General features: G+C 44.0%; 2 protein-coding genes across 2 annotated transcripts in view; one reads left to right on the plus strand and one right to left on the minus strand.

Annotated features, from left to right (window-relative positions):
• LOC124709064 (zinc finger protein basonuclin-2-like) overlaps positions 1–10,395 on the minus strand; it is a 201,154-nt gene extending 190,759 nt beyond the window's left edge. The window contains exons 1-2 of the mRNA XM_047240713.1: positions 10,263–10,395; positions 2,108–2,223 (exon numbers count right to left, since the gene is read on the minus strand). Coding sequence (XP_047096669.1) covers positions 2,108–2,223; positions 10,263–10,299 — 153 coding nt within the window. The 5' untranslated portion in view covers positions 10,300–10,395. The remainder of the gene's footprint in view (positions 1–2,107; positions 2,224–10,262) is intronic.
• A 28-nt stretch (positions 10,396–10,423) lies between these two features.
• The window catches only part of LOC124709065 (serine/arginine repetitive matrix protein 1-like), a 180,884-nt gene continuing 170,642 nt past the window's right edge, over positions 10,424–20,665 (plus strand). The window contains exon 1 of the mRNA XM_047240714.1: positions 10,424–10,789. Within this exon, the coding sequence (XP_047096670.1) occupies positions 10,424–10,789 (366 nt within the window). The remainder of the gene's footprint in view (positions 10,790–20,665) is intronic.

Genomic DNA, 20,665 nt, shown 5'->3' on the forward strand with positions numbered 1-20,665 from the left:
TTGAAATTCTGTCAGAGACGGGAAAGGACTTAGAAGACAAATTGAATGGAATAGATAGCGTCTTGAAAAATGAACGCAGGGAAAGAAAAGCAAAGTTAATGGAATGTACTCGACTTAAACGAGGTAATACCGAGGGAATTAAATTAGAAAATGAGACTCTAAAAGTAGCTGTTGGGTAGCAGAGTAACTGATGATGGTCCGAGTTGAAAGGAAATAGCAAGAAAATCTTGGCAAGAATGGCGTTTTTAAAAAACGGTAATTTGTTAAAATCTAATAAAAATTTCAGCGTTAGGAAGTTTCTTTTGAAAGTATATTTGTCTGGAGTGTGGGCGTGTACGAAAGTGGAACGTGGACGAGAAACAGTTTCGACAAGAAGAGAACAGAAGCTTCTAAAATGTGGTGCCACCAGGAAAATGTTGAATATTAGATGGGTAGATCGAGTAACTAAAGAGAACCTACCGAATCGCATTAGGGAAAAAAACTATGGCAGAACTTGACTAAAAGAAAGATCTGGTGATAGGGCACGTCCTGGGGCGTTAAGGAATCGTGTTTAATAGTGAAGTGTGCGCTGTGTGTGTGTGAGTGTGGGAGGGATTTGCATAGGCACAACCAAACCTTAGGCCGGTATTACACTACCAAATTTCTTTGTCAAAGATTTGATCAAAGATGTGATCAAATATTCCGTCAAATATATTTGAAAATGACGTAGCGCTAGAAGGGGTATTACACTGTCATCATATTTTTCGTCAAAGTTCAAGATGGCTGACAACAACAACTTGTTATTAACCGCAGCAATTGCATTGTGTGCACATGCGGAAGAGAAGTGGGGGAAAAAAGGAAACATACATACGAGGTTGACAGTCTTAAATTTCTGGGATAACAACTTGATAATAAACTCAGTTGGGAGGAGCACACACCACAACTGCAGAAACGCCTTAACAAATCTGTATTTGCAATTCGAGTGTTAGCAGACATAGGCGACATAAAAATTAAAAAATCTTGCATACTTTGCCTACTTTCTTTCCATAATGTCATATGGTATAATATTTTGGGGTAAGTCTTCAAGTCAAACAAAAGTTTTCAGAGTCCAAAAGCGTGTAATACGTATTATTTGTGGAGTAAATTCACGGACGTCCTGTAGAAACCTCTTGAACGAACTGGGTATACTAACTACTGCCGCTCAGTATATTTACTCCTTAATGAAATTTGTTCTAAATAATGTATCTCTTTTTCCAACAAATAACTCAGTTCATACATACAATACCAGGAACAAAAATGATCTGCACAAGGACTTAAAAGCACTTACTTTAGTTCAAAAAGGGGTCCACTACTCAGGAACACTCATCTTCAACAATGTGCCAGCAAACATAAAAAAAATTTGTTACAATTAAAGATGTTTAAAAGGAGCCTGAAAGACATACTAGTGGCCAACTCCTTCTAATCCATTGACGGGATTTTTAATAGAAACAAGTGTTGGATTGTATATATACATACATCTGCAGAACACAGGCTCACTGTAACACTCCGATTCCTTGGTACAGGAGAGGGTTATGTTAGGTTAGGTTAGGTTCGGTCAGGTCAGGTCTCCAATCTTCTTAATCTATTTTGGTATTCAGGGCGCCTCATGTTGTAAAGCGCCTCATCAGCTTCATACATCTCTATTAATTTTGTAGTTGTCGGCACACACTAATTGTATTTACCGGCAATGTTTATAAAAAACTGCAGACGACAGAATGCTGCAGCGATGCTAGCGCTCCATGCGGTAACCTGTCACATTGCAGTGAACAGAAGACAAGCGACTTCTTTGATCAAATCTACAGCGAGGCCCTATTTTGGATCAAATATTGGACGACATTTGACAAAGTTCCCTATTGACAAAGATATTAGACAAAGATATTTGACAAAGATATTTGACAAAGAAATTTGATAGTGTAATACCGGCCTTACATACAGAAGCACGATCAAATGGATGTAGGGTGCACTAGTTATCCAGTGACGGAGAGCCTTGACCAAGTAGTAGCGTCGACAGCTGCACCAAACCAGTCTTCGGAGTGAGGACCGCGACACCGACACGGAGTGCCTTAACAGACGCAGACTGGACGCTTACCGTGGTGGAGGTTTTCTCCGACTTGACGGTCGACTGGGGCAGCGTGCAGTCTCCCAGCTCTTCCCTCATTTCCGCCGCCTTTTCCTCCGCCGTCATGACGTCACCGCAGCCTTCATCTGTAACAAGCGAGCGAAAGCGCCGTCACACTCTCACCAAACATGCGGCACGCAGCTGCGACGGTTAGCGATTGTTTGCAGCTCTCAAAGCTATACGTTCCACCACGCCCGGGTTCCCGGGTTCGATTCCCGGCGGGGTCAGGGATTTTCTTTGCCTCGTGATGACTAGGTGTTGTGCGCTGTCCTTAGGTTAGTTAGGTTTAAGTAGTTCTAAGTTCTAGGGGACTGATGACCATGGATGTTAAGTCCCATAGTGCTCAGAGCCATTTGAACCATTTATACGTTCCAACTACTCGACATGTCACGGACTGCGCGGCCCCTCCCGGCGGAGTTTCGAGTCCTCCCTCGGGCATGGATATGTGTGTTGTTTTTATTGTAAGTTAGTTTGAGTAGTGTGTAAGTCTAGGACCGATGACTTATGTAGTTTGGTCCCCTAGGAATTCACATACATTTGAAGATTTGATGTGCTTGTCGACCACATGGCGAAACTAAATTTGACTGCAACGGCTAGGGCGTAGCGCCTTTAATGTCATGTACGTCAAGCGTTCCGGGCTTGAATATATATGCGGCAAGCTTGCCGAATAGCTAAAGGTAACATACGCAACGATACGGGCCAGAAACTTTTAAAAATGTAGATTTCGTAGACAAAATTGTGTAGACCTTTTACAGCATGTATGAGATTAGGATCCTATTAACAACTTTTACAGCATCTATAACACATAGAATGAAATTTTCACTCTACAGCGGAGTGTGCGCTGATATGAAACTTCCTGGCAGATTAAAACTGTGTGCCGGACCGAGACTCGAACACGAAACCTTTGCCTTTCGCGGGCAAGTGCTAAGTGCTCTACCAACTGAGCTACCCAAGCACGACTCACGCCCCGTCCTCACAGCTTTACTTCTGCCAGTATCTCGTCTCCTACCTTCCAAACTTTACAGAAGCTCTACTGCGAACCTTGCAGAACTAGCACTCCTGAAAGAAAGGATATTGCGGATGTTGCCCGCGAAAGGCAAAGGTCCCGAGTTCAAGTCTCGGTCCGGCACACAGTTTTAATCTGCCAGGAAGTTTCATCTATAACACATCTTTCTGGAATTCTCATTCTATGAAGAACATCCAAATGACATTGCAGTGGACAATTATGTGGTCGTGGGGTGGCTACCATCTGCAACCCAGCGGCGCATATTTGATTAGACCTTCTTCAGAGCAGAATTTCACCTGCACACGTGCGTTTCGACAGTGTTCAGACGATATGGGACATCGGCAGCATTAGTGCTCTAAAAAGAACGGATATTTATGCAGCAAGGTAGACACAGAGGTAGCCGCAGGATAATGTCAGAGAGCTCCAACGATAAAAGATCAGTTTGGTGGGAGTGACAGCATGGATGTGTGCCTATCACTTGAAGCCTCTCTCACTGGATTCTACTTCCATTGAATTGATGAGTAAAGCGCAGGACTGGTCAGTGTGTGCCAGTTTGTGATGAAGAAATTGTGGCACAGTTGGTTGGTTGGTTGATTTGAGGGAGGTAACCAAACAGCGAAGACATCGGTCCCCTCGGATTAGGGAAGTATGGGGAAGGAAGTCGTACGCGCCCCTTCAAAGAAACCACCCCAGAATTTGCCTGAAGCGATTTGTGGAAGTCACGGGAAACCTAAATCAGGATAGCCAGACGCGGGTTTGAGGCGTCGTCCTCCCGAATGCGAGTCCAGTGTGCTAACCACTGCGCCACCTCGGTCTGTATCCAAGCACGAATCGACCCGTTATATTTATGTTGTATACCAAACAAGCCACACCAGATGACCCTTAGAAACACGGACCTCCCCCTGCTTCCGTGTCACTTCCTCCAGTGCGTAGTGTACATCTGCAGATGGTGTGTACATCTGCAGATGGTATGAACAGCAGCCAACAGGGAACCCTATCAACAGTGGACTACTTTGCTTCCACCTAATACGCCTACTGATGGATATGGAAATACTTCCGCCGATAGGCATCAAAACACGATGTGCCACAGACATTCTGACAGTTCTGCACCAGCAGTCACACAATTTGGAGCCATCAGTTAGACAGCGCACTTCAGTGCCTGCAGTTTAGCTCGGTACAGTATCTAAGACCACGTTGCAACTTAGCAGTCGCTATTTATGGACTAATGTCAGCGCAGTTATGACTTGTAGTGACAATACATTGACTGTCACGAGACAGCAAAGTTGCTGTTATGTCGTTGCATTATGTTTCGTATACCAAGTATCACGCATCAAACTGTACCAAAATATCATTTTGTATAATACTTTTAATAAATGAAATTTGCTATTTCTTATTGTGTTGCCACATATTTGTTATTCTGCGGCATTATCAAATAAGTGTTTATTTAGAAGCGTGCAAAATCAGCCACCGTTAAGGAACGATAAGAGGTAGTTCATTGCTGCCGTGATGTTTTGGCTGAATTAATGGTAGCTTTCAGTTACTACATACACAAGAGATTATAACACAAAGCAAGTGAATCAACCTTTATGATCACATACATTAGAATACTATCTGATAGAAGTCGAGGGAAGGCCACTGAAAAAAGATGGATTAATGGTCAGAGTATGACACTGGCGTCTTCGTAGCACCGCAAAATTTTTGGGACATGGAAGAAAGATGAAAGGCGCCAACAGAACTTTTCTAGCATTCGGCTGGCTAAGTTTCTCCAATCCACAGAAACAGTAAACAACGATAGTTGGGCGGCGATATGGGCTTCATCTAGCTACCCGAAAACAAGCCTTCTGTCTTAACAAATGTACTATCCCCCTCACAAAGATTCTTGAGAAACAAGAAATTTGTAGGGAGTGCTTGAAGTATCCATATTTCCTTCTTCTCGCAGCAGGTTGGCAGTCTGATGATCCCACTTATCGGCTGACACTCAGAGAACAGCAGATGCCAGTCTTCCTGCACAATGTCTTCGGGCAGCTCCAAACACATTACTTCCTTGTCTAAAATTACAGTAAATGAGAAACGAGTTGCCAGTGGGTCCAGTTTTTGTCACATTTTGCTTAAATCCAGACTTTGCCTTGAGAAAACGTTTTGCGAGCCACACTTCGTTTGCCGATGGATCACAGTCGTTTTGATCAAGTCTTCAAATGAGTAACGAACAAAGAGCGGAACACAGATTACTTCCTAATTATAGCACCACCGCTATGTGGCAGAAAAGAAAACCATATTTATCAGTGAAAACGCGGACTCTGTTCGTTCATATTACTGTACTACTGGTTAGATGGATGAGACCGCGTACAGAAACGGACAAGCGTTGCGTAAAGTCAACCATTTGGTGTAGAGAATTAATTACTTTCAGAACTCATCCTACCGTAGTTAATAACAAATAAGAATTAGCTCCCATGCTTCGTATGATACTGTCTGTCTTCCGTAAGTGCTACGACAACAGTACCACTGAAAAACCACTGTATGTTTATGTTCAACGATACTATTATCCCACGATTTCTTGATGATGTGGTTTGTGTCTAGAAACACGTGACTCGTATAAAGTTTAAACAAGGTGTCCAGAAATTGGACGGCATCAGTAAAAGTCATTTTAACCAATTTTAGCGAGCAGCCTTGGTTGAAAAAACCAACAGATATGGTTACAAATATTCATATAATATACAAAGGTCTCGGATTCGATTCCTGATCAGACTTAGCTTTTTCATCTGTAATTTATCACCCCTTCCACATCCGACAAGGCTTATTGTAAACTGATTACAATGACTTTCATTGAAACCGTCCAGTTTCTTGGCACCTTGTTTGAACTTTTGAACTTTATACGAGTCACGTGTTCCTAGACATAAACATCATGATCAAGAAACTGTGACAAAATATAATCGATGAGCATAAATATACCGTGGTTTCTCCAATGTTACTGTTGTCACTGCACGTACGCAGCAGCGTCTGAGGAGAGAGAGAATCGTCTACACAAACGCCGTGGTTCGGAGTCCTTGCAACTTGACTCCAGAACAAAACCAACGTGTGGACGCCTGCAGCGACTCGATTGAAACACAAAACGCGGACAGTTCACTTTTGGAATGAATCATCACGGGTGACGAGATTTGGTGTTACAAATACGAGCCCACCACAAAATACCGAAGAGCAGAAATTCACATGAAGGTTCATCGCTCAGACGACATCACCGAAATTCGAGCCAATAAGACGCCGGAGTTGAAAGACCTTTAGTGACAGTTTTTCATGATTTTATAAACTTTTGGACGTTGTACTCAAGCTAGGGAAGACTATGCAGAACACATGCAGCATTTTTAACACCACCTTAACTTTTCTCTATTTTTTATTAGTCCAGTGTCAAAACTTTTTTACCAGAAGGGATGCATTACAATCCTGCGCTGCGGTTGGTCATTTACGCAAAATGAGACAGTTTTGCTAGGTCCCAACCAACAGGTACTACTGCAGGATTTTCATGTAAATGGCATGACAACTGCGTTTGTTGCCAGAATGCTGTCGTAGATAAAATAAACAATATTTTTGCGTCTATAATTCGAAGGTGTGTCCTGTAATCTAATCTGTACCCCCTGAGAAACAACTGATGGTGATGCCCGTGTTGATATTGGGGAACAATGCGCACGCCACATAATCGGGTTATAGGCGTTAAAACGCGAACGGGCGGCGAGTTCGCGAGCGCGCCGCTAGATGTCCTCCCCAGCTCCGCTACGCTACGCTCATCTGCCTTCGCGTCTCGCCCGCCTTGGGAGAGGCTGCGTGCGGCGTGATGAGGCGAGAGAACTTGCTTCCCGCGATCAGACGTCACTGCACGTGGGACAATGATGTACATGACATGAGTCACCTAGGTATCTCTTTCCATCCGTTATTTGCACAGAACGTCGAAAATTATTAGCTATCATTTCTCGTGTTAAGTGTTAGAGAATGAATGTACAAGAAGTTAAGTTCCACTGTAGCGCGTACAGACGGACACAAGAGTTACGTGCGGGTGTCTCTTACCGGGAGAAATATTTTCGAAAATATGTAAGCAACTGACACAGTAAGACAGATTAATACATTGAAAAATATTTTGAACAGGGAATCCAAGATGACAGTGTGTCCTCCCAACGTACAGACGTTTTTAAACCAACAACATTAAATGACACTAGAGAACTGATGCATTCCCTAACCAAGCGCCGCAGAGTGTCAGAGTAGAGCCTTTTTATACGCATATTGTTTGGAAAGAAAATATCGTACACGCATAAATTTTATGGTCTTTTTAAGGCATGAAGAGAAAAGGACATTGGAAAAGAGTTTCTCACAAAAATTTAGAGTATGAACTCAAAGCCAGATACGATCTTCGCGGTGTTATTAAACGCCAGCTAGAACGGAAATTTAGCAGTTTTATTACGAAGCGAAAGAGTAACTGAAAATCTCGTATGCACAGAAAATTATCGTCAACAACTTTCCTACAAAAATTCAATGTGAGAGACAACAGAACTCTAACTACAGACATGTGTCACTACTCACTTCTTAACAAAGAATACATTTAGAAAAATGACCAATTATTTGTTTATTGTGAAGTGGTGGACGTGTTATCCCACAACCTTGTAATTCAAAAACGCGTAACGAAATGAATTAAGTCTCAGACTGGGAGAACCCAAATGTAAGCGTAGGATAACGTAATAAGCAGTCGCCATGAGCTACACAAGCTCCGTGGTTAATAGATTGCACGTTGACAGGGAATTATAAGCACAACTACAAAAATTCGCAAGAAATTATACTTGCATGGCATCCGCAGCGGCTGAAGGTCATGGTGAATGAAAACGACACAGACAGCTGGTAAAACTGGGTTTTAATTGACGACACTACCTGTGTTTCACGGCTTACAGCCGCATGTTCGGGTGCGACAAAAATTATTACATAAATCCAGCGTAGGTGAAACCAACAGTATTGCCTGAATAAAGAACATTGAGTTCACCTATGCTGGATTAATGTAGTAATTTTTGCTGCACTCGAAGATACGGCTGTAAGCTGTGAAAAACGGTAGTGCGGTCACTTACGCATAAAACCAACTTTTACCAGCTCTCAGCGATGCTTTCATTCATCGCACAGAAATCCGAGTACAAACACTTACACAGCACGTACTGAAATACTGACAACAAAATAAAACTTTCATCCGACTGTAATGCGATCCCACATTCTTTGGTGGAGCTATGGGGATCACCTGTTGGTTTTCGTAGCAACTACCTGCTTAACGTCCGAAAGCCAGTCATATTTCATAACAATAGAGTCCTGGAAGGCGAGCAGTACGCCTTGCACGCTACGACACACAATAAAATGACATATTGAACAGACGTCTGTTGCAGACGACGGCACTGACAAGAACAAAAGAAATTGCTGTAACAACGTCTTTTACGCACCAAAGCATAAGGTAACCAGTTTGACAAAGCAAGATGCAATAATGTTCGAAAAATAACCCAGATTTTTGTAGTTGTGGTTGTTTGTCTGGAGTCCGCAGGCACCGAAGGTCGTCGCTCACACAACTATACTACGTGGACCATCTCAGTGCGTGCCTTTTGGAAGGCATCTTTCGAAATACCAAGCATTAATGTCGAAGTAACAATGACATTCCCCAAGTCATTAACTTCGTATTAGATAGTCTCGCCGTGTCTCGAAGGATTATTGCTATCTTCGGGCGACAGTCCTGTGTCTAACTCATCAGGTATCTCCCGGTAATGCATCGTGATTAGCAACTCTAAGGATTTATGACTGACCACTAAGTGTTCTTGCTTTGACAGTATCAACATTTAATTTCAGATACAGGCGTTTCATTGTCATTAGTGATACCTCATTTCTGACTATTTCATTAATGGAACTTTAAGACGTACGGCGCAGGATACAAAAGAAACGACAGCACTAAAATTATAGAACCATTCAGCACATTATTAAAAAAAATGAAACACATTGCAAAAGCACAATAAAAAAGGAAATTCAAGTCAGTCGCAGCAGAGGGGATCAGTACTGCGTCTAGCTTCATCTTCCACCTCAGTCGGCTTGACTAATTTGGAGATTGTTAAAACTCGAGCTTTCCATGGCTTCCTTGGACGTCCCCATTGGTGATTATCAGCAGAGTGGATGCAGTAATGTCCAGTTTGCCATTATTTACTGCCAGTATGGGAAAAAGGTTAACAGATGGTAATCACTGGCTGAAAACTACTCAGAAAAGAGGTACACTCGATTTACTCACATCCACACAAAACTTTAGCTCCACTAAAGTTGTCAGTCCTTATTTTACACGAACACGTTAACCGCCATTTAAATATTCTTAGCATCTTGAGACCTACGTGTACAATCACATGCCAAGTCGAATTACTTCCTTTTTCAACTGTAATACTCACGTACTTGTCACAATCCACGATGCTGTCCAGTCTAAAAGTGGCATAACGAACTTGCGTCTGAGTAAATACAGGTAATGTGGAACTGAAAATATCAGCGTTGGTCGAAGCACTGATAAGCGTTGGTCGAGGTACTCAGACGTGTGTAACGAATGGAAATACTTCTTCAGGGTATAAAGTGCATTTTGCCATCAGCCGTTACGAGAGAAGACATTAATGACACTGTCTCTCAGAGATATGTGGACTACAGCTTTGGCTGTCGACATGTCTATCCACAACGGGTCTATTCTTACTAGAGTGCAGAAGAGTACATGGCTGTTATCCTCATTTACGGTAAGAAATCAACTGCACGCACCAGCGTTTCGAAGAATTACACCAGCGTCATCCGGTGGATACGTCTTTGTGGAAGTGTGAGTCGCTTCGTTCAATTGTAAACCGGCCGTTATTTGTGTATTAGTAATGCTTTGACAGTTGTCACGGTTAGAGCTAACACCGCGAGAGTTTAACAGCAGACCATATTTGGCAACCATGAGAAAGAGAGGTACTCTGATCGGGCTGTCTTTCGCTGTAGGCGTTCGATCTCTTGTAGTTCAGCAGAATCCGCACGTGACTCGACACTGTCCGCCCTACGCAGCACACACACACACAGGCGCGCGCGCACACAGACACTGAAGCGATCACCCACCTGTTCCCATGATGACGTAGTGCTGGGAGTCCCGCATCGGTCAGCGCACTTTCATGCTGGTCCCGCGCCGGCGGAAGCTGCGTCGCACGGTGGTGCGGCGTGTACACAGCGCGAGCGGTGCGGTCTGCTCGGCCCGCGGTCGGCCACTGCCGTGGGGCGACATGTCGCCGCGTCGCCCCCGGTCGCCTCCCCTCCCCCCGCGGACGAGACGCCGACCTGCCCCCACCACCGGCCGGCCGGGCAGTGACAGCGAACCAGAGACAGGCGCGCCTCCGCCGGTCCGCCCCGGCTGTCGCACGCAGGTGCCACCCGGCAGCTGCGCCCGGGACCGCGCCCAGCTCGCGCGCCTTGACCCTTCACAGGCGTCTCGCGAGGGCAAGTCGACCGCGGGGACGGCCGATTCCGGCGGTGCAATTATTACGGCACAGGCAGAGCAAAGGTGTCACTTCATTCACAAAGCACGCAGTCCAGGGGGACAGTCTGTTAGGTCCGCAGTGAACCGTAAAATTACTACTGGTTCACCAAAGGTTATTAATCTCAATCAGTACACAAAATGTAATGTGGAAGTAGGTGCCAAGGAATAACTGGTGAAATTACACACAACTTTGAGTAACACTCTTTATTCAAAACTTCCTGGCAGATTAAAACTGTGTGCCGGACCGAGACTCGAACTCGGGAAGGTAGGAGACGAGGTACTGGCAGAAGTGAAGCTGTGGGGACGGGGCGTGAGTCGTGCTTGGGTAGCTCTGTGGTAGAGCACTTGCCCGCGAAAGGCAGAGGTCCCGAGTTCGAGTCTCGGTCCGGTACACAGTTTTAATCTGCCAGGAAGTTTCGTATCAGCGCACACTCCGCTGCAGAGTGAAAATCTCATTCTGGAAACATTCCAAGACTTTGGCTAAGCCATGTCTCCGCAATATCCTTTCTTTCAGGAGTGCTAGTTCGCAGGAGAGCTTCTGTGAAGTTTGGAAGGTAGAAGACGAGGTACTGGCAGAAGTGAAGCTGTGGGGACGGGGCCTGAGTCGTGCTTGGGTAGCTCAGTTGGTAAAGCACTTGTCCACGAAAGGCAGAGACCCCGAGTTCGAGTCACGGTCCGGCACACAGTTTTAAGCTGCCAGGAAGTTTCATATCAGCGCACACACCGCTGCAGGGTGAAAATCTCATTCTACTCTGTATTTAAGTTTGGTGCAAGACTTTACGATATTAAAAAAAAAAAAACAATCATTTTAGAAATAAGTCAAATTTACGATAGGAAAGGACTATTAAATTATTATAAAAAAATTTCACGGCAGTAAAAGGCAAGTACAGGCAAGAAATTTAACGTATACAACGCGACGCTGTATAATATTTCAAGCTCAGCTAAATTACAGGTGATTTTCACTCCATTCATTAAATGGCGTAGAATCTAACTTGTCTGCCACATATAAAGACAATCCTGTTTACGAAAGTTCTCAAAAGAGAAAAACCAAAACGCATGAGTCATGCACACAGGGGGACATTCACAGTTAATATCATTAACATTTCCAAAATACCGGGTGATCAAAAAGTCAGTATAAATTTGAAAACTTAATAAACCACGGAATAATGTAGATAGAGAGGTAAAAATTGACACACATGCTTGGAGTGACATGGGGTTTTATTAGAACAACAAAAAAAGTATTGCTAGACGCGTGAAAGATCTCTTGCGCGCCTCGTTTGGTGATGATCGTGTGCTCAGCCGCCACTTTCGTCATGCTTGGCCTCCCAGGTCCCCAGAACTCAGTCCGTGCGATTATTGGCTTTGGGGTTACCTGAAGTCGCGAGTGTATCGTGATCGACCGACATCTCTAGGGATGCTGATAGACAACATCCGACGCCAATGCCTCACCATAACTCCGGAAATGCTTTACAGTGCTGTTCACATCATTCCTCGACAACAGCTATTGTTGAGGAATGATAGTGGACATATTGAGCATTTCCTGTAAAGAACATCATCTTTGCTTTGTCTTACTTTGTTATGCTAACTATTGCTGTTCTGATCAGATGAAGCGCCATCTGTCGGACATTTTTTGAACTTTTGTAATTTTTGATTCTAATAATACCCCATGTCATTCCAAGCATGTGTGTCAATTTGTACCTCTCTATCTACATTATTCCGTGATTTATTCAGTTTTCAAATTTATACTGACTTTCTGATCACCCGGTATATAGAAGAAAAAATTTTACAAATTTCTGCCAGTTAACTTACGCCAAACACACACGCTCGCCAGATAGGACTTGCGAACTTTTACAACGTTCTCCTTTCAAGGCAACAATTTCTACCAATAATGAAATGGCAAACTTTTGCATGGCAAGAAAACACACTAATAACCAACTACCTGTATAAAACACATAAGCACGTTGAGTAAAAGCCTTAAAAGGTATGAAATTGAAAAAAACACACAACAGTTTTTGCTGACTAGAAACAATATAAAAAATCCACTATTGCTTACAATAACAACCTTGCTTGATTATAGCCAAATATACATAGACACAAATTCACGTAAGTTACAGCTTCCAGATGAGCAGGAATTCGTTATGCAATTGACTAGTTCTCACCACGAGGCAAAAGGAATTTTTCTTCTTTCTTTTACACGTCAGTCTAGTAATGCTAGTTATGGCAGGCGAGAGAATGGATCAGGTCTTAGTGCCTTGCATTTTAAACAGTACAGTCATTGGTGCCTTAGACTTTCACAGACATGGCAGAGGCTGACAGTCGAATAAACCCATAGGTAAGCTGGGAGGGGAAAGAAGCAATCCGAACCACAGATTTACTCTGACTTCCCGCCTTTCGTCCTCAAAAGGGGACAAACGTACCACCCTTTCTAATATTACCACCTTCCCGCGGGTGGGCAGGCGAGAATGATGGGCGGGAAAGACCCCCCCCCCCCCCAAAATACGGCTGGTATAATTAACAAGTAAATTGAATTAAATTAAACTTCATAAAATATGTTAAAAATCAATACTCAACTTCTGGTACTTTACGACCCCCAGGACTGAACCTCAACGCAGCACCTCCAAATTCTCTGCTGAGACGCCCGCTGCCAGCCGTTTCAACGGACGCAGAAAGGCGCGCCGATTTTCAGAACCTCCTCGCCGGTCGACAGCATACGGCCGAACTGCAGATTAGGCCCCTTGCGGACCCACGCTCAGGAAGATTCCTTTCGCGACGAGCAGTTAACGCCCCATGCCACGGAGCCGCTGCTGGCGTCGCTTAGGCCGGTATTACAATATCAAATTTCTTTGTCAAATATCTTTGTCCAATATCTTTGTCAAAGATATTTGATGGTGTAATAGGGAACTTTGTCAAATGACGTCCAATATTTGATCAAATCTAGTGCCTCGCTGTAGATTTGCTCAAAGAAGTCGCTTCTCTTCTGTTCACTGCAATGTGACATGTTACCGCATGGAGCGCTAGCATCACTGCAGCATTCTGTCGTCTGTAGTGTTTTTATAAACATTGCCGGTAAATAGAACTACAAAATTAATAGAGATGTATGAAGCTGATGAGGCGCTTTACAACATGAGGCGCCCTGAATACCAAAAGAGATTAAGAAGATTGGAGACCTGATCTGACCTGACCTGACCTAACCTAGCCAAACATAACATAACCCTCTCCTGTACCAAGGAATCGGAGAGTTCCAGTGAGCCTGTCTTCTGCAGATGTAGCAGTTCTTAAGTGAATATTGTGTTTTGTGATATGAGGATACACTTCACTGAGCACTTACGGAAATGTATGCTCATCCACTCTTAAATAATTGATGTACGACGGCCTCCACCATAAGCTCACGTAACAAGTTTTGTTGAATGCTTTTATCGTGTCGTCGTAAAACCCACGACTTCACCCAGATTAGATTAGTTTTTCGTTCCATAGATCCATGCTGAGGAGATCCTCGTGGATGTGGAACATGTCAATTTTCTTAAGCTGAAATAAAAATACTAGTAGTATGAATATATACAATACATCATTTGTTTCTATTAAAAATTTCGTCAATGGACTAAAAGGAGTTGGCCACTAGTAAGTCTTTCAGGCTCCTTTTAAACTGATCTTTATTTGTAACTAGATTTTTTATGTTTGCTGGCAGATTATTGAAGATGCGTGTTCCTGAGTAGTGGACCCCTTTTTGAACTAAAGTAAGTGCTTTTAAGTCCTTGTGCAGATCATTTTTGTTCCTCGTATTGTATGTATGAACTGAGTTATTTGTTGGAAAAAGAGATATACTATTTAGAACAAATTTCATTAAGGAGTAAATATACTGAGCGGCAGTAGTTAGTATACCCAGTTCTTTCAAGAGGTTTCTACAGGACGTCCGTGAATTTACACCACAAATAATACGTATTACACGCTTTTGGACTCTGAAAACTTTTGTTTGACTTGAAGACTTACCCCAAAATATTATACCATATGACATTACGGAAAGAAAATAGGCAAAGTATGCAAGATTTTTTAATTTTTATGTCGCCTATGTCTGCTAACACTCGAATTGCAAATACAGATTTGTTAAGGCCTTTCTGCAGTTCTGTGGCGTGCTCCTCCAAACTGAGTTTATTGTCAAGTTGTAATCCCAGGAATTTAAGACTGTCAACCTCGTATGTATGGATCCCTTTTTCCCCCACTTCTGTTCCGCATGTGCACACAATGCAATTGTGGTACATGCAACTGCTGCGGTTAATAACAAGTTGTTGTTCAAAAAATGGCTCTGAGCACTATGGGACTTAACTGCTGAGGTCATCAGTCGCCTAGAACTTAGAACTACTTAAACCTAACTAACCTAAGGACATCACATATATCCGTGCCCGAGACAGGATTCGAACCTGCGACCGTAGCGGTGGCGCGGATCCAGACTGTAGCGCCTAGAACCGCTCGGCCACACCGGCCGGCCAAGTTGTTGTTGTCAGCCATCTTGAACTTTGACGAAAAATATGATGACAGTGTAATACCCCTGCTAGCGCTACGTCAAAGATCTTTGTCAAATATATTTGACGGAATATTTGATCACATCTTCGATCAAATCTTTGACAAAGAAATTTGATAGTGGAATACCGGCCTTACGCTGATGCCGCGGTCTGCGTGCTGTCCCCCTAGCACCGGGAGAGAGGTCGTTTCTTGATGCCCCGACTGCCACCTCTCCACGAGAGCCCATACAGCCACCTCTTAAACCTACACGAACCGCCCATTTTTCCCCTTTCCCGCTAGAGGGAGACACCGAAGCCTTCAATTGCGACAAAGGCGCCACCGCCAGAAAACGGAGGGCGACTGCTTCACGCTACGCTCTGCGGCGCGCTTTTCAAAGCTAACTTTATTACGGCTCAACGCAGCACAACGTACGCAGCAGAGGCGGGTCGACTTTTGTAAGGCACGCTTTCCAATGGGGCACCGCACACTCAACCTACTTGAGGCGGAGGGCAGGATGAGCCGTTCGCTGTCACAGTTTCCTCCATCTGTGCCGCTTGCGTGCCTCGTCCCCAAAGCAATTCAATCGGCGCTGTAGCCAGCAGGCTCGCAACACTGCACGAACAACAAGACGCGCAAGCCGGCCGATCTGCAGTGTTTCTCGAATGACTGTAAAGAAACATTTCGATAAAAGAAATTGAGTCTCGAACATCCCATAGATTGATTCTCTTGCTCCATGACGAACTGCCTATTATTTCGTCAAAGGTCATAGTTATTGTTGTATTTCGAGTTCAGGTAAATTACTAGACCAAATTCTTAAAGTTTGCATTGAATAACAGGGGTTGCTATGAATTTGCTTTTGAACATGTCAGGTCATATGTTTCTGCATGTGAAATGTAGCTAACATATTGAATTATTCATTGAAAGTGTCTCCGTCCCGAACGCGCACACCAGTGGAAAATCAGCTCGTGTCTCATAAACGGTTTCAGATATCGAAATAAGATTTTGGCGAACAACAGAGGAGAATATTTCGCCATACGACATATATGCGAAACCTGAATATCTGTAGTTATATTCAGGCAAGTACTGATTTTTTCACTGTAACAATAAAGGATGATATTGGAAGAAGATTACACAGAGCTTACATTACATAATTTATAAGTTTTATTTATTAAGGCGGCTGGTGTGGCCGAGCGGTTCTAGGCGCTTCAGTCTGGAACGGCGCGACCGCTACGGTCGCTAGTTCGAATCCTGCCTCGGGCATGGATGTGTGTGATGCCCTTAGATTAGTATCGTTTAAGTAGTTCTAAGTTCTAGGGGACTGATGACCTCAGAAGTTAAGTCCCATAGTGCTCAGAGCCGTTTGAACCATTTAGCGCATAGTGCTCAGAGCCATTTCAACCATTTATTTATTATTTCATTTATTTACTTATTTCATTTACACGGAGGACTCAAAGAAACTGGTACACCTGCGTAATATCGTGTAGGGCCCCGGTGAGCACGCCGAAGTGCCACAAGACGATGTGGCATGCACTCGACTAACGTCTGAAGTAGTTCTGGAGGGAACCGGCACCATTAATGCTGCAGGGCTGTCCATAAATACGTAAGAGTACCAGGGGCTGCAGATCTCTTCCGAACAGCACGTGGCAAGACATCCCAAATATCCTCAATAATGTTAATGTCTGGGAAGTTTGGTGGTCAGCGCAAGCGTTTAACAATGTTCTTATAATCCGTCTTGACTGCAAAATTTTTATTCACGTGACCGGTTTCGCTTCATCTAGAACCATCTTCAGATCTGATATTTCGGTTACAGGAGTAACCCGTCCAAATCCAGCAACTTTCACATGCTGCGTGAAACTTGCTGGATTTGGACGGGTTACTCCTGTAACTGAAATATCAGACCTGAAGATGGTTCTAGATGAAGCGAAACCGGTCACATGAATAAAAATTTTGCAATCAAGACGCATTATAAGTAACATTGTAAAATCACTGATTGTTGCTTTCCTATCAGGCATTATGTCTGTTTTTGCAAAGGAAGCGTTTAAACTGAGAAGAGTGATTTTGGAGCCGTTCTCTAGCAATTGTTGACATGAAATTTCTGGAACTGCATAAGACCGTCGGAATGTACAATGGACACGAATAGATGCAGGTGATCAGACAGGATAGTTAAGTACGTGTCACCTGTCAGACGGATCCTATATCACTCCAACTGCATACGCCCCATACCAGTAAAGAGCTTCCACCAGCTTGAACAGTCCCCTGCTGACATGGAGAGTCCATGGATTCATGACGTTGTTTCGATACCCGTGGACTTCTGCCCTCTCGATAGAATTTGAAACGAGACTCGTCCGATCGGGAAACAAGTTTCCAGTCGTCAACAACCCAAGGTCGGTATTGACGAGCCAAGGCGAGGCGTAAAGCTTTGTGTCGTGCAGTCATCAAGGGTACACGAGTGGTCCTTCGGCTCCGAAATCCCATATCGATAATGTTTCGTTGAATGGTTAGCACGCTGACAGTTATTGATGGCCCAACATTGAAATCTGTAGCAATTTGCGGAAGGGTTGCACTTGTGTAATGCTGAAGGATTGTCTTCACTCGTCGTTGGTCCCGTTCTTGCAGTGTCTTTTTCCGGCCGCAGCGATGTCGGAAATTTGATGTTTTACAGGATTCCTGATATTCTCGGTACACCCGTGAAATGGTCCTACGGGAAAATCCCCACTTCATTACTGCTTCGGAGATGCTTTGTCCCATTGCTCGTGCACCGAGTATAACACCACGTTGAAACTCACTGCCGTTGTAGCAAAAGTAACCGATGTAACGACTGCGCCAGACACTTGTCTGGTATAGACCTTGCCGACCGCAGCGCCGTACTCTGCCTGTTTACTTATCTCTGTATTTGTATACGCATACCTATACCACTTTGGTGCTTCAGTGTATATACTCTCAGTAATGACATTAAATTTTTCATTTTAGCGTTGGCCTCATTTTATTGCCGCACTCTGCTACTGAAAAGAACTTTCTGATGAACTTTCTGTTGAAACTCCTGTGTCTACACCTACTTGGAACAGGGAACAGAAACTATTCGGTACACAGTGATCCCATTAGATCATTTGATGTAATTCTTTTCAGTCCTCGAATAATCACCCAGTACAGATGCAGCCTCACAATTCTATCTACAGTCTCCAATTTACACTCAAAAGACGATTTAGACTCACTAAATCTGGAACTCAGTATACGAAATACACAATCTACAGAAACGTCAAAAACTTTCTTTTTGCCATTACTAATAACTCTGCAATTAGGAAAGCGTCGCATTGAGTTATTTAATAGTTGAAATGCCTTCTGCTACGAAAACGTAAAGAACCCATGAGTTCGGCATCAGAGCCGGAATCTAAGGCCGTGTCCTACGTGAGCGACAGAAGCGCGCGACAGCTTCAGGCGACACAACACAACTGTATGTATAGTTACGGAAGTATCCTACGTGAGCGACACCTGTGTCGCTGCCTGTCTCCCGCTGCAACTGCCGACGTTTGAATTCAAACGTGTTTGAATCTTGTCACTGCAACACGCTCGACACAGAGCGAGAGCCATTTGTCTTCTTGGCAAAGCAGTGGAGCGGACGCGACGGCAGCTATGAATTACTTAACATCCGATTTTAAGAAAACTATTCGGTGAAAAAATTTGATTCTTCCGCAACCTACAGCTTGATACCCTTAAATGACAAAGGTCAGGATTTCTTTTCGTTATTCGTCATAGTTACTGTGCTGCACGAAATTGAGTACATGGCTGCACAATTTTTTAAGAATATGCCGAGGTAAAATCACATTGTGTAGACTTTCCGTATAGTTCATTTAAGGCCATACATTACTGCGTATGAAATGTAACCAACATATCTAAATTGTATTTAAAGTTGAGACCGGTGTGATATCTCTTTTCATTCTTGAGATATTGGTTGTTACATCCGCGGTCAAGGTGTCAGTTCCCTCCAGCACTACTTCAGACGTTAGTCGAGCCCATGCCACTTCGTACTGCGGCACTTCTGCGTGGTCGTGGGGGCCCTACACGATATTATCCAGGTGTACCAGTTTCTTTGGCTCTTTATTTTCACACAGTCCAGTACACCTTCCTGTTTTCACGCTTGATATGTGGCTCTGAGCACTATGGCACTTAACTTCTGAGGTCATCAGTCCCCTAGGACTCAGAACTACTTAAACCTAACTAAGCTAAGGGCAGCACACACATCCATGCCCGAGGCAGGATTCGAACCTGCGACGCAGCGGCCGCGCGGCTCCAGACTGTAGCGCCTAGAACCGCTCGTCCACTCAGGCCGGCTCTTGATATGTGTTCAGTTCTTGACAGGCTGTCCAGTCGGCCATCCAACGACTAAGCTCAGCTGTGACAGTGCCGCAGGCAGTGTGCGCTGACCTGCAGGAACCCCGTTGCTCTGCCACGCCCATGCTCTGTCGCTGGTGCATGGACTGTGCGGCGGGCCTGAGGACCCAGCAGATGCGCAGCGCATGCCGTCTGCCGACGCTCGCCTCTGTCGCTCTGTCTGAACGGCAGAGTTCTCGTCCGCCTCTGCCGCACCTGTTGTCCGTGTTCGTCAGCTGTTTCGTCTGCCTGCACTCTGCCAGTGCTGAGCTCCCGGCTACAGTATACGCGCCTGCGGCCACAGTTCACTTCCCTTGTTCATATAAAAACCATTTAATCGTGGAATGCATGATTCATTTAGTTCCTCATTTAGTCAGTGCTTGGTGATACCAGTCATCGGAACTTCACGAGGAAAAGATGAAGGAAGAATGATGAAGAAAGATAGTAGAGGAACTGAAATTCAAAATTCTGTTAGCACATTTGCCCATGGACGTAGCAAAATTAGATGGCTCTTCTAGGTCCAGATAAATGATAGTCTTGAAGTACCAGCCGGTTAGGTTTTCTGACTTAGCTGTGTAACTGTGGTGCTTAGCCGGAATATCAATACAGTATTCTCTTACAAGACATGTTCTACGAATAGCAAAATGTAACGACTTTTATTTGTTACTTACACTACTTGATTAAATCGTAAGTAAAACGTATACAATTACAAGGCTTCTAGCAAGTGTCTTGTGGTACCGGCCATTTTCTTTTCTAGGATAATGGTTCAAATGGCTCTGAGCGCTATGGGACTTAACTTCTGAGGTCATTAGTCCCCTAGAACTTAGAACTACTTAAACCTAACTAACCTAAGGACATCACACACATCCATGCCCGAGGCTGGATTCGAACCTGCGACCGTAGCAGTCGCGCGGCTTCAGACTGTAGCGCCTAGAACCGCTCGGCCACTCCGGACGGCTTCTAGGATAATATTGGTTATTAAGGATACACTACGCTAATTCTTAATGAATAGTAGTAGAACACATATGCACGTGAATTTATTGTCACTATTTCAAATCAGTTCATCTACGTTAAACGTAGATCGCAAATAAATACAAAATATTCTTCTGAACCGCACCTCCAA

This window comes from Schistocerca piceifrons, chromosome 7 (assembly GCF_021461385.2).
Source record: "Schistocerca piceifrons isolate TAMUIC-IGC-003096 chromosome 7, iqSchPice1.1, whole genome shotgun sequence".
In the NCBI taxonomy this organism is placed as follows: Eukaryota; Metazoa; Arthropoda; class Insecta; order Orthoptera; family Acrididae; genus Schistocerca; species Schistocerca piceifrons.